We start from the raw sequence: 13,954 nt of genomic DNA, 5'->3' as shown, positions 1-13,954 counted from the left end.
CATCACTGAACATCTTACACTGATCAGAGTTCCTGCTAAGTCAATATGCAGTCAGTGTTTAAAGGGAAATTAATTTAGTCCATGGGCAACGTTGGGTGTTTTGCTGCTTCATAAGCCATCCGAAATAGAAGACATCAGAGAAGCACATGCTGTCTGCTGAAGTGCCTGTATTTAGCCCACCCAGAGCACAGTCTAAGTGGCGCCAGGCGCACACACTGCTTGGGAACTTGCCAAGGTGGGCTTGAGTCCTGCCCAGTCTTATATGTCGTGGCCTCACCACAAGGCCATACAAGTGGGCTCTCCCTGAACAGTTAGGGGCTGACCAGGTAACCAGAGGAAGGGGTAGTCCAAAACCGAAAAAGCTAAGGGTAAAAAGAAGAAAGCATTACAGCATTCATCATCTTTAGGAAATTAAGAATTTGCAAAGCACACTGGCACACATTATTGTTCATCCTTAGAGGTACCAGAAAATAAGTGACTTTCCAGAGGCCACATGGCCAGGAAGTGGCAGAGAGGGATTGGAGCCAGAATTCCCATTTCTCTCTTGACATGCAGGCACAACTATACCAAAATCCACAGAGACCAGTCTGGGAGAGTGCTTTTAGGGATTCCAGATCGTCAGAAGTAAACTAACTTTTAAGCCTTGGAAAGCTCACACAACACGGGCATCCTCCTTCTCTGGGTCGCTACTACTGAGTCACATTCACCGCTGAAGTGAGGGTCCCTGTGTGCTGCTGAGCACCGAGGTGCTCAGATTGAGCAGACCCTCTCCCAGCTCCACTCAGTGGTAACTGTGTATTATAAGGATTCCTTACAGAGAAATCTCAAAATTCCCAGACAACTGACAGCTTTCCTGAGACCTCAGCTTTGTGAATGACGTGTTCTAAGGCTGAGGCAATGTGACCAGGCTTTGAAGGTGTGGAGCTCTGAGACCTTTCAAGAAACCTCAAGTGGATTTTTCTTTTCATCATATGTTGAGTAGAGAGATGTCACTTCTCTCTTTTCTTCTTCCCCTAGGACAAGACATTTCAAAGAAAGTATTAAATTCATTCACGAGTGCCGACTCCGCGGTGAGGGCTGTCTTGTACACTGGTACGTCTGTCTCTAACTTAATAGTACTTCATCATGCTCTGCTCAGCTTGATTTCTCATCAAGTGTCTTTTTGTGGTACAATTAATTTTTCATCTCCCAAAAGTTTCCTCTAAGCTCTGGATCTCAGACACACACTCCACTTCTCCCCTCCTGTTAGTTCACCATTGTACACTTTTGTTAAGAGAACCTTAACTCTGCTTCATTTCACCCACTGCTAGGATCTCTGTAAGGACAGTCAAGGTCGCTGTCCTTGCTACTTCTAGCATTTCCTGAGAACAGCCTCCTGCAGAAGGTACAGATGCTGCAGGCTCATTCCTGAAACCTCAGTGGCTTTTTCAAAACACCGTTTCTTTCAGGAGAGTTTTGATTACAGCTGTGAGTGTTCAGCATTGCATTACTGTGTCAACAAAATGACCAGTTCTCCCCCTACTCATAGGATGGGGCATTTATGTGTGTTCAGCTTACACCTTTGCTTTTTACAAAGGCATGAATAGACTCTTAGAATTAAACAGTTCATTGACAGCTGTCCACCTGCATTCTGGTATACTTCGCGTGTGTATATAATTTGTGTGTATACACAGGGGCACACACACACGCACACACCATGAAGAGAAAGCTACTATAATGCGCCTAACCCAAGGATGGTGCTTTAGATGTAAAGCTCTTGGCAGTGTACCTGGCACATAGTAAATTCTCAGCAAATGTTGCCCATCATTTTTATTACTGCTAATAATCATGCTAATAGCATGGCTAATTTGTCTAGTGAACCAGTAGCGAACATTCTGGAGCCAGGGCTCTGCTATCTGTCAAAATGTGGGTTGGACATGTCCCCGGTCTGTCTTGAATGAGGTGTGACACTTATGAAAACCATGGTGTGTTCTGAGGGGAAGGGACCCATGATGGGGACGGGGGGGAACACTAGACAGGTCAGTTGTTTTGAGAAGGGTCTTCTACAGTTGCACAGTTCTTGAAAGAGTGTGTTTCTGACTTCACATTTTGTTTTTTTTAGAGACAGAGTCTCATTTTGTCACCCTCGGTAGAGTGCCGTGGCATCACAGCTCACAGCAACCTCCAGCTCTTGGGCATAGGCAATTTTCTTGCCTCGGCATTTGGAGTAGCTGGGACTATAGGTGCCTGTCACAACACCCAGCTATTTTTTGTTGCAGTTCAGCTGGAGCCGGGTTTGAACCTGCCACCCTCGGTATATGGCGCTGGCATTCTACGCTGAGCCACAGGCACCACCCCTGACTTCACTTTTTTAAAGAGTCAAGTGTAATAAATACAAATAGTAGGATTTTAACATTTATTTACCTTTACCTTTACAGCCCTTTAGGGGATTAATTGGAGCTAATTTCAGGGGAAGTCTAAAGCTCCTGCCCCTCACCTTCTCCAGGCCCCAGGTGAATGTGAGTCTCCAGGGCTGCAGCCCAACAGGATTGTCTTGTAAAAGCTCCCTCAGTGTTCTGAAATGAAGCCCTCAGGAAGAGCCACTACTCAGACTGGGGGATATTATTAATACATATATTTAAATATGAGTAGGCCTGATGTTCTAGGAATTCATAATTCATACACGTGTATATATCTGAATGAAGATAGGCTTTTCTAAAAGTGAGAGATTTGCTGAACTTCCCCATCTTAAACCGTTGCTAGAACACTCTAAGCGTGAAGCACAACCTTTCTGTGACCACCTTAATTTGCATAGGTATTTAAAGTTGGTCCCCTTCTTCAGCCTGTTAGAGGTGACTAACTGTTACAGCCTATAGAGCACCTTGACCCCACACTGTGGACACATGGACTGTGCCTGCTGTGACATTCTGCTTTTTATATCAAAAAAAAAAAAAGAGCAGGAAAGTAGTATTTGGTAAGGGCTTCTGTATCTCAGGGGCTTAAAAACTTAGAGATCCAGCCCTCATATAACTAAGAAAACCAGACTTTAAAAAACACAAAGCATTCCAAACTAATACAGGTCATAAATGGATTTGTTGTGTATATCATAGACGTCTCACTTTCTCTTGGTATACTTCAGTTATCTGTCTGAGAAAATGGGAAATACCTGAGGAAGGGTTCAAGGGCAGTTGAGACTCATCCAACTAAGGCATCAGAAGCCATATCCCATAGAAGTTCAATAATTGAGGCTAAACAGCTAAAGGATACCGGAGATTCTAGTGTCATGAAGTGGAGGGAAGCTGGTATGCATCTGAGGGATCTCCTGGTGGCGTGCTTGCAGTGCTCAGCAGGAAGACTTTCTAAAACGATGTCCCTAGAATCCCCTCTCCCAATGGATGGGGAGATGGATCTGTGCCCCTGCACATGTGTTTCTCTTGACCCTGCAGCCTGGCTGGGGTTTCCAGGAGTGTGACGCTGGTGATTGCCTACATCATGACCGTCACCGACTTCGGCTGGGAGGACGCCCTGCACACTGTACGTGCGGGCAGATCCTGTGCCAACCCTAACCTAGGCTTCCAGAGGCAGCTCCAGGAGTTTGAGAAGCATGAAGTCCACCAGGTAAGTCATCTTCAGAGGACTCTGAGATGCAGGCAGTTGCCCTTGAGACTGTGTCCTCAAGTCTTCCCTCACACACCCAGAATCACGGAGGCTGGAGTTGAAAAGGCCCCACGGTGCCCATCCACATCCCCTCAGAAGATTTCTCGGCTCTCTCGTGCACTTGCTCAGCCACAGGCTCTTACGCTTGGTCACATTCCTTGTTCCTAGTAGCCTGTATTAGCTTCTGTTTCCCTTTTGGGGTGAAGGACCATTTTCTTGGTTTGGCTTATTTTCATGTCCTTAGGCCCAAACCCTGAAGGAGCAGTTATTTCTCGTGCTTGACACTGGAGGGCTGACTTCAGAGCTGTGATTGCCCAATGCCAATTTATTTCCCTGTTTGTGCAAAGATCTCTATCATGAAATAGTAGGTCGAAGTCTACATAAACACAGATATCTCTGTGTGTGTGACATTCAGGTTTGTTTCCTCTCCAGTATCGGCAGTGGCTGAGGGAAGAATATGGAGAGAGCCCTTTACAGGATGCAGAAGAAGCCAAAAACATTTTGGGTAAATATAAAGAGCAAGGACGCATGGAGCCCCAGCCTGGCGCGCGGCGGTGGAGCAACTTTCCGAGCCTGCCCCCTCTGGCCTACAATAACTATACAACGGAGACCTAACATCGGGACCTGATGCCTGCCTTTCCACTGCTTGTTTCTGGTGCATTCTGGCGCAGGGCGGTGTGATGCAGTGGTGCCTGACTGTCCCCTTCGCTGAGAACAGGAAAGGGAGGTGGCCAGGGCCAGGTAGAGCACTCTGGGGTCCTTCGCAGTCCGGCCCTGCCCTGCCCAGGCCCCCCCACTCCATTCCATCCTGCCCACCCCCCTCTGCTTGCTGCCCCTGGGATAGCTGCCACGCACTGCCGTGTGTACACGTTGATGTGTGCGCGTGACTGTGTACATGTGTGTGCGTTGTGAGCAAGTGTGTATGCGTATAAATGTGTGCAATGTATGTGTGAACTCTTTCAGGAGGTCACAAAACTTGTGCGGCCAGGATTGGTGGCCACCGTTCCCTTTGTCCAAGACTCCACACGGAAGGCATTTAAATAGAGCAGCCTGTGCCTGTGAGCAGACAGTGAGGAGAACTCAGGGTGCCAGTGGGGTCTCTCCCCGAACTTGGGGTGGTATATGTAGTGGGGGGAGCAGGGGTCAGACTCCTCCAGAGTGGGGGTGGTTCCGGGACCTTAGAAAGTGAGTAGCATGAGGTGTGCTCTGTCAGTGTCATCCAGTGTCAGTGCACCAGGCCGCTAGCCCATAGATTCCCTGCTACCTTGAGTTAAGGCCCCTTTTCAGCCCATGGTGCCCTGAGTTCTCCTTGGTGTCTGTCCTTTTGGACTGGTCACATCTGCTCTCTAGGGTGAGCACCACTCCACCAAGGTTGGCCTTACCAGAGGGCCCCTCTTCTCTGCTCCTCACCATCTTCGCTGCCTCCCCTCCTCTCGCTGTCCTCCCTTCCCAGGGCCCCTTCTCAAGGTTTGCATGCTCCTGCAGGAATTGGGAAGAAAGAACATTTCTTAGGCACTGTCACCTTTTGCATTTAAAAATGCCTGAGCATTTATTAAGCTTCTTGGTATATGCTGTGGGTTTGATAATTTGATCTCAGCTACCTCATTAAATGTTTTTTGGAATGATGTTTTTTGTTATTCCAGTCAACTCTGCCTCATAGTTGAAAATGTTTGGTTGTGATTGTTTTTGAAGCCAAAGGGAAAGGCATCATTGAGCTACTTAAAGTTTCCAATATGGATTTTAATGATGCTTTCTGGTGGGCAAATTCCACATTCAAGCTATGAGAGAGTCTGCAGGCTGCATTTGGGGCATCAGGCTTCCTGGGATGCTATGCACAGCTCTGTGGTTCAGTCCTTTATACCAACTCAAATTTTTTAAGCACGCAGAGCCACACGAATGAAAAAATATATTCGACCTCTCCCTAAAAAGATGTGGCAACCCAGTTTCTTCAAATTCCACCACAAAAGAACCCCTGACTAAGAAGAGCAGTTTTCTCGTGCATGTAGAGGGTATGTCAAAGGTGAGCTCTTTGGGGATGGGGAAAACACAGTTGACTGGCCCTGTGCACATGTCCAGGGCCCGGACAGACACTGAGCAAGGGGCCCATGGCTGTAGAATCAGCCGTCAACAGCTGCAGCAATCTTCCCTCAACCAAGAAGAAATGTAAATATATTAAGAGAAAAAAATATTTAGAATATTAACCTGAATGCTTAAATGTGTGCACTTCTACAAACCTCTAAATGTATTCTTGTAAGTCTTGCAATGTTATTTTAATATTTGCTGCCAGTAATGTTCTTTCTTCACAGCTGCTCCGGGAATTCTGAAGTACTGGGCCTTTCTCAGAAGACTGTAATGTACCTGAAGTTTCTGAAATATCGCAAAGCCAGAGTGTAGGCTGGTGCTGCCAAAAAGAAAAGCAACCTAGAGTTTATTTTTAAGAATTGATTTATAAACTTGTTTGTCTTTCATGTAAAACTCAACACATATGTAACCATGTTGTGATACGTTGAAGACTAAGGATATTCTTTAGCAAGAGAAAACATACTTTTACCTTAACTCCACTGCTGTGGCAGTTTCTTTACCTTACTTTGATGCCTAAAAAATATGTTCAAAAGCTTTATTGTGCTGTCTTGGTTACTGTTTAGTAATCCTGATCGTTTCCCTTGAACAGTTACCTAAGGGGGAACCTGGCACCCCGTGGTTATACTACAAAACTCTGCCCACGTGTTCTTAAATTCTTCAGCTTGGGGAATATCTTGGTGTGTGTTTTAGCCATGGTGTGTGTTCTTCATGGTAGAATTTACCAAAAGCTAGCCATTTTTGTTAATAAAGGGCAACGTAGCCAAGTTTAATGTCATGTGCAGTACATTCTTCCTTAGCTGAGGTGTGACAGTTGCATGCCTTTCTGCCTATGAGGGATTACAGAGCAAGATTGAAGCCTGCTCCTGGTTTTGTTTTAGAGGTCTTGTTTTATTTTCCTCCAGAAAGTTATACAGCAGATGCTATGAAAGATGAATTAATGTCTTTATTAATTATTTCTTATGAAAGAAAAATTGATCATTAATGTGAGGTGAAAGAAATTCAGACATTGGCATTACACTATACCTGCACAGAGTGGGGGCAGAATATTGGGCACCCCTGGAATTGTATTTAACAGAAAAGTGCAGCCCAGGCATGCTGCAAACATTTGCCGTACATACTGAGCAGTTATTCTGATTCCATATTCGGCTCTGAATTTGAAGGAAGAAACTGACTTGAAGACCACTTTAAGTGAATTTTCTGAATTTTCTTTGTCGAAATCCAGTGGGAGAGTAAGGAACTTTAACTTTTACTCTAAGGATAAGTTTGGCTTAAACTGAGGGCAAATGAACTCAAGAACTAATACACGAGGGTCTCTGAAGGCCTCCAACTCTCGGAGACAGTCGTCATAGACTCTGATGTCTGGAAGCTCCTGGCCTGGGCTCAGGGAGGGGTGAAGAGGACCTACTGTGCAGGTTGCAGCCCTGATGGGTGTCAGGAAACAGCCTGTCAGTTTCAGGCAACAAGAACATGTCGAGCATGAAAGTACTTAACCAGACTCTACACAGGTCACCCTGCCTGGGTGCCTCTGAGAGCCCCGACTGCTGTAAGATGTGGGGCTCACTCCGGGGGTAGCAGCCAGGCCCTGGCAGTCTCAGGAAGCCCTCCCTGGGGGAATCAGGGTGAGAGGCAGGGACATCAGCAGAAAAAGAGGTTTCAGGCAGCAGCTCCAGTCTGGCAGGGTCACCCATCCTCAAGTCTGGATGTCACTTCTTACTGCAGGACTGTATCTGACACCAACATTACTCATCATTATTGTGTGATGCTCGGCAGATCCCAGACTGTTACTTCTGGGCTTCATAAACCTGTGGAGAAGGCAGTGTTGCAATGACTCACAGCTCAGAGAGGCCTTGAACTGAGAATGTTAGCGCTGCTGGAACCTGCTGCATCTTTTGGTCCCAGATGAGTGAGGGAGGGAAGACGGGAGCAACTGCCGGCTTCGTCTGGAGGAAGGAGCTCAGCAGGCTCACACCTATACCCCACACTCGGGTCTGCAGAGTGGGCTTGCCAAGGGGGGAGCCTGTTGGAGCCAGAAATCTCCACTTGCCTGCCCCCCTTCCAGTCTCTCTGGGGAGTTCGTTTTGGGCCATCGTGGAATGGTGTCAATTCTTGACCTTGCCTGGAAGCTCAGAGCCATTCTGACTTGTTGGCTATGCTTAGGTGTTAGAAGCCAGAGGTCCTTTTTCCATCCATGACTAAACCAAGTAGGTGCTCGTGGGCCGTACTGGAGGTGGGGATCGGCAACCTCTGAACCTGACAGAGACCTTGCTATGGAAGGTGAGGTGGGTGGTGGCTCAGGGAAGTTTCCTTAGGCTGTTTTTTCTTCAGTTTTCTTGGAACACAGAGCCATTCTAGCCTGGAGCCCAGAAGCACAGCATACAACCGGGGAGACACACCCAAGCCGCCCATGCTTACCTCATTCATCTGTTTATCCCTTCATTTGACAGATCTGTCTTCATCACATCAGGTGCCGTGGATCCAAGCCAGGACTCAGACACACTCCTGGCTCTCAGTCTGTGGCCTGGTAGGGTTGGCAGTAAGGACAATTGTCACTTACAGAGCAGCATGATAAGGACTGTTAACAGCTGCCCGTGTCATGAGGAGGCATTAACCCTGTCTTGGGGACTGGAGCATTTAGGGAATGTGTCCTAGAAAAAGCAAAAAGTGATGCCTAATGTGAGACCTGCAGCATGGTGAGGTGAAGGAGAAACCAGGCAGGGTCCAGCATGTGGGAAGGTTGCAGGCATGAGAGACCTCAGAGCTGGAGAAGTGCAGGCCAGCACTACAGAGCCTGGCGGCAGCGGGGGATCACGCCTGCAAGGCTGCAAGCACAGCAAGGCCTGGCCATTTGGTAATTCATGGTTACAGCTACTCCTGGTTTGCCAAGGACCTGAGACACATGAGCTGGGTTGCATCTCACCCCAGCCCTTGGAGCTAAGCCCACTCTGAGGCACCTGGCCAGGTTCCCAGAGATCCGACGCCAGAGCTCAGAGCCTTTAAGTCACGCAGCTGCAACAGTGGGGACACTGGGGCTGGCTGCACAGTGCTAGGCAGCAGGCCGTGTGATCACTGTGCCGGTATCGTGCAGGGTAGGGCTGCATGCGGGAGGTGAGTCAGGAGGCAGTTGCTGCCAACACCCAGGTGACAGAAGACAGTGACCTGAAGCAGGTCCAAGCAGGTGTTCTTGGTGCCAGATTGAGCGTGGAGGAGTGAGGGCTGTTCGCTCCAGCATCTTGCTGCCCATTTGATGGCTGTCGTACATGGAGCAGCACCTTCCCACACTGTGTGGTGGTGTGTGTGCCTCTGCAATGCTAAGGCTGGATTTAAGAAAGATATCACAGCAGGGGCTGGCTGGACCCCAGATCTGGGGCCTCTTAGGGGACAGGTGCCTGTGTGTAACCCAGCACTGAGATTAAGTGCTCAGATTTGTCCCTGTACCCAGGGACATACTCCCAGGGACCAGACTCATGAAAATGAACATAGAATTCAGATTTCCTATTTCCTAATGACTATGAAGGATAAAATATTGATGTACTGAAGACTGATTTTATCCCCTGGCCAGACCTGCTCTCTTTCTCTCATAATCCAGACTTTGGGGACTGGGCATTGTGCAGGGCGCATGGATGTTCAGGACACAGGGGCTCTGTCCTGACCTGTCATATCCCCTGGCCAGAGCACTGCTCACGCACCGACAGGGCTCATATGACCCACCGTGTTCCCCAGGCTTTATCCCCACCCATACTCCTGGTGGGGCAGGATTGTTTGCTCCCTGAAGCCACCTTTCCTGGGTCCTAGGCAGATCACCTCCCTTTACAGACTGTTTGCCCAAGGTGATTCTTTCTCTTAAATTGCATTTTTTCAGAGCACCTTCCTTAACCTTGGGCATTTTCAGGTCTCCTCAGTGTCATTTATGCTACTCCCTGGGTTCCTGCTAGTGGCATTTTTTTTAGTTTACTTGGTGCCAGTTCTTTCTATACTAGTTTTGTCTCAGCGAGGAACCCTATTTCGGCTTCTGGGACTGTCTTGTGTGACTTGCATGGGAGACAACTATAAATTCTGCTGAGTGGGGTGTGTGTGCACACATATGTGCCATGTATGTTTTACTGTTTTGAAATTTTATTTCAAAGAACTTCTTAGCCCCCAGGGGAGTCACGTGTACAACATCTGGGAGCAAGCCAAGCTCAGGTACCTGAACGCTCAGGTGGCTCGGAAGGCAGTGCCCAGGAAAATGTCCAAGCCCACACTGCACAGCCAGAGTTGGTCACCAAGCGTCCATCTGCACACCAGCTTCTAGTCATAAAAATAGGGAACACACTAAGAATCACACCCCTGTGATCCCACATCAGATGGCTCCTCCCATCCTGAGTTATTAATAATTTTATTAAGAATGTGCTTTCAACATGCTCATATTTATATATGTACTTAGCAAGAAATCACCAGAACTGCAGAGAGCAGTTCCTCTTCCCTTTCCTTTTTATTGCCCAGAAACAGGGAGAAACAGAAAAAAAAACTGCCTCTGACTTGTCCATGGGAGGTTTCTTTTCCCTAGCTGTAGCCGTGTCTCCACCACTCAGACGCAGCTTGCTTTGAGACTGCAGTATCACAATTAGTGTTCTGTTTTGCAACTCAGGCTTAACCAGCCAAAGTACCATCTGCCTGGAGGTTGCAAGTGCTCGATCTGTGTGTCTCTTTCCATCAGGGGAAAGATTGGCCGGCGCCTGCTCGAACATCTGCAACTTTGGGTTTATTTTGGCTCTAGATCTCTACGCAAACGGTTGATCGTGAAGACTTAGTAGTTCACAGTTAACTGGAGCTTCTAGTTCAGTTATTAGAGTTAGGTGTCAGACAGAGCTATTTTAGCAGATGCCTGAAAGTACAGGCAATTCAATATCCTAATTGCATGTGGGGATAGCTGTTGATTTAGAGGTACTAGTAGAAGAAATATTTTGGGTGGGCTCCTGACTAGGCTTGTCCCATGTGCAAAGGCCTGATTCAGAAAACTAGATGGTGAGAGTGAGGTGGGTTTGATCATATTTGGGTTGACAATTCCTTCAAGGAACAATGTCCATGGGAAATGTGTTCAGAAAAGTCTCAATCCCAGTACTTGCCATCATCCCGGCTTGGCCCAAGAACACATCAGCGTGTGGCGGCCCTACCGCCCAGGTGCTCAGCCCCAACCACGCACATTACTAGCAGGTGATGTGTGAGAATGGAACATACCAGAGAGGGAAAGCTTAGCCCTTCTCCCATTGGATCCTCGGATTGGAGAGCCCCACCCTTGGACTCAGGGTGCCCCACCCCACCCCCCGAAGCAGCCTGTCTGGCACAAACAGGAACTGTCCTTTGCTGGCGAGCAGGTTTACTGCTTGTCGGCCAGTTCTGGGTTTCCCCGACACACTGATGGGAGCCTTTTTGGAGAATAAAAATCATAAGGCCCCTCCACGTGCATCAGAGAAATGTCACCTTCTGCTTTACAAAGGGTGTGCCCTGCTCATGGCAACACAGGTCCTAGAGGCACAGGACTTCCTCGGAACCAGTAGTGGAGACAGGCCTGTCACATGCAGGGGTCAGCAGTCGGGGGTCCTCCTTGGTTTTGTGTGAAGCTGCACTGATGTGGTGATGGAGGGAAAGGTGGGAAGGTGTGAGAGGAGAGGAACCATTTCCTGGCTGTTAGCAGCAGCTGTTTGCACATTTAGCTGTGCCTGAGAGGAGGCTGCAGGGATTGGCTGAAGTCATTTAACGACTTGATAGTCAACTGCCCCACAGCAGAGAGGACACCCCTTCCTGTGTCCTCATCCTCCACCTCCCAGGAGTGGGGGACAGGTTGGAAGTGGAGGTAGCACTCAGCAGATGAGAGGCCTGAGGCTTCAGACCAGTGACCAGGAGGGCCTGGGAGTCATGGCCACGTGGGCCTGGCCAAAGTCCGGAGAATCCTGGTTCTCTGGAATACCTTGGGGAAGTCCCGGAGGAGGCAGCCCACTCATGTGGGGAACTTCTCGCCCAGACTGCCATGAAAGAAACTCCCCAGAAGAGAAGAGCAGGGCAGGATGCCACCCTGTCTGGTGGCACAAGGAGGTGATAAGGGCCTGCCTTCCTGAGTGGCATGTTGTGCCTGGGAGGGTCCCTCCTGATCCCGGAAGACCTCCCATCCTGATGGCAGGAGATCCACCTAATGGCCAATCACTGCACGTTACTTCCTGCCGAGAGCGGGCACTGAGACTTTTCCTTTTGAAATCACGTCCTCGTGATGATCTTGTGGGGTAGGTTTTACTCTTATCCTCACTTTTCAGATGAAGAAACTAAGTTTTATTCTCACAGCCATGAAGTGGCCAAGTCAGGATTGAAATGCAAGCAGTCTGCATCCTCAGTTATAGGCTAGCTGTGCCTAAGATTCTCTGGGCCTTTTGAAATGCTAGTACTGCAGGGAGGCGGCAGTCACCTAAAGTCCTTTCCTTAAGGTGGGTTGTTAGATTACAGGCCCCATGATGTGTGGGGAGATAAGGGTGGAAGATGGGAGTGGCACAGAGTGATTCTTTTTTCTTTTTTGCAAACAAAGCCTGCTTTGTGTGTGTGTGCCATGGCCACTGTACATACCTATGGCTGGGCCCTTTCTGATCTAGCCTACAGTAACTGGCTGAGCACGGGGGTGTCCTGGGCCCCATGATGCCCTTTGCAGGAATATAGAATTTCCTGGGTGTGCGTGAGTGGAGAACTCAGTACTCAGTGCAATTGGCCCATAGCTTTCTGTTCTTGAGGCTCCATTCCTGTGAAAGATGAGGAGCACTGAGTGTCCAGCAAGGTATTTGCCGGAGCTCAGAGATTGCATGCTAGTACAAGAAGACATTGTTATTATGCAGAACACCCACACTGGCCGTTCTTCCATCACCTGGTACCAGGGTCCTGGCAGGAAAAAGTTTAACTCAAATAACTCAAGGATGAGTGAAGGAGAGTAGCCATGCACAGCAAAGCAAGCAGAGACCAGCAGAGCTCTCTCTGGCCCCTGGGGCTAAGGGGCAGCACTGGGAGATGGTGGTGCCAGAGCCCACTGAGAATTGGAATGTGGAAGGGTGTACAGCAGGCCTGGGCAAGGTGGTATCTATGAAGACTGGTGAGGAAGCTACAGGGACAGGACAGAAATGCCCTGTGCTGTGTCCCCCTGTCCTGTCTTCCAGGGGAGCCTGTGTGACGTGGCCCCTGGCATGATCGCCTTGCACACAGGACCTCTGGCCCTCAGCCATGGGCAGGGCTGGTGCTTGATAATAAGATGGAGGAAGTGCCACCACTTCCAAGAAGCATCTGAGTGTCAATAAGCAGATACTAAAAGTGGGTCCGAGTGGGGAGTCTCCTACACGTTACCCCAGAAATGTGCTATTTGCAGCTTTGCCTATGACTCACTGCTTTCATCTTTAGAAAGACTTCTAGAAGCATTTGTGCCCATGTACCCCCACTGGTCTGTGCTTTCCCTGGTGGCCCGTCTAGAGAGATGACATCCTCCAAGGAAAGATCATCTGGGTTGGGTGGTGTCTGAGCATCGGCTATGGCCTGTCCCCTCCTGAGAGGCCTCCTCAATGAAGATGGGGGAGGGCATCGTCTCATTGCCCACAGCTCAGGGTAAGGGCAAAGCTGGCAACGTGCAAATTGCCAGGAGGGAAGAGAGTAACTAAGCACGGCAGCCCTGTCCTCAGAGGCTGTTCAGTGCTGCTGGGGAGAGAAGGCCATCGCTCCGGATATTCCCTGGCAGATGCAGAGCATCAAAGTCCAACTCTGGGCAGAGAGAACCACAGATGCTCAGTGGAGAATGCCCAGGGTGGGGATTTTGAAGAGGGGTCATTAGTATTTCTCCTATCTATTTGTATATCCCTTGCTTATTGTGAAAGAAATTAGTGGCTCGGAAGTAAAGCCACAGACCCAGAGTGGGCCCTGCTAAGTACTTGGAAACTGCTGAGAACCTGTTGTGCAGGAACTGCAGGAGGCTAAATCCGGTGCCTGCTGGGGACAGAAGGGGAGGGCTGTTAGGAGATAAGGTAGGAGCCACCCCAGACTGGGTGCCTTGGGGCACCTCTCCCAATGGTGATGACTCATGGACCTTGCTGCCATGTGGTAGTGCCTGGCCATGTTCTCCAGCAGCAGAAATAGAGTTAAGGGAACTAGAGGCTCATCGGGGGTCACACCTATGACTGGAGGGAGAGGAAGTCATTGAGACCAGGGACCCTCACTCCTCTCCACCAGCCCCATGGGG

At 49.0% G+C, this 13,954-nt stretch overlaps 1 protein-coding gene across 4 annotated transcripts in view; it reads left to right on the top strand.

Moving 5' to 3' along the window:
* Positions 1-6,617, top strand: part of DUSP22 (dual specificity phosphatase 22) — a 57,542-nt gene extending 50,925 nt beyond the window's left edge. Inside the window, exons 5-9 of one of the 4 annotated variants that reach the window (XM_053602872.1) lie at positions 1,018-1,092; positions 3,426-3,597; positions 4,069-4,141; positions 5,516-5,656; positions 5,943-6,617. In XM_053602872.1, the coding sequence (XP_053458847.1) occupies positions 1,018-1,092; positions 3,426-3,597; positions 4,069-4,141; positions 5,516-5,616 (421 nt within the window). In that variant the 3' untranslated portion in view covers positions 5,617-5,656; positions 5,943-6,617. Of the gene's footprint in view, positions 1-1,017; positions 1,093-3,425; positions 3,598-4,068 lie in introns of all 4 variants that reach the window. The other 3 variants (XM_053602871.1, XM_053602873.1, XM_053602870.1) reach the window with 3 other exon arrangements.
* Positions 6,618-13,954: the final 7,337 nt, after the last annotated feature.

This window comes from Nycticebus coucang, chromosome 9, assembly GCF_027406575.1.
Source record: "Nycticebus coucang isolate mNycCou1 chromosome 9, mNycCou1.pri, whole genome shotgun sequence".
Taxonomy (NCBI): domain Eukaryota; kingdom Metazoa; phylum Chordata; class Mammalia; order Primates; family Lorisidae; genus Nycticebus; species Nycticebus coucang.
Note: the sequence above shows the minus strand (reverse complement) of the source record. Positions and strands in the feature narration are given on the sequence as shown.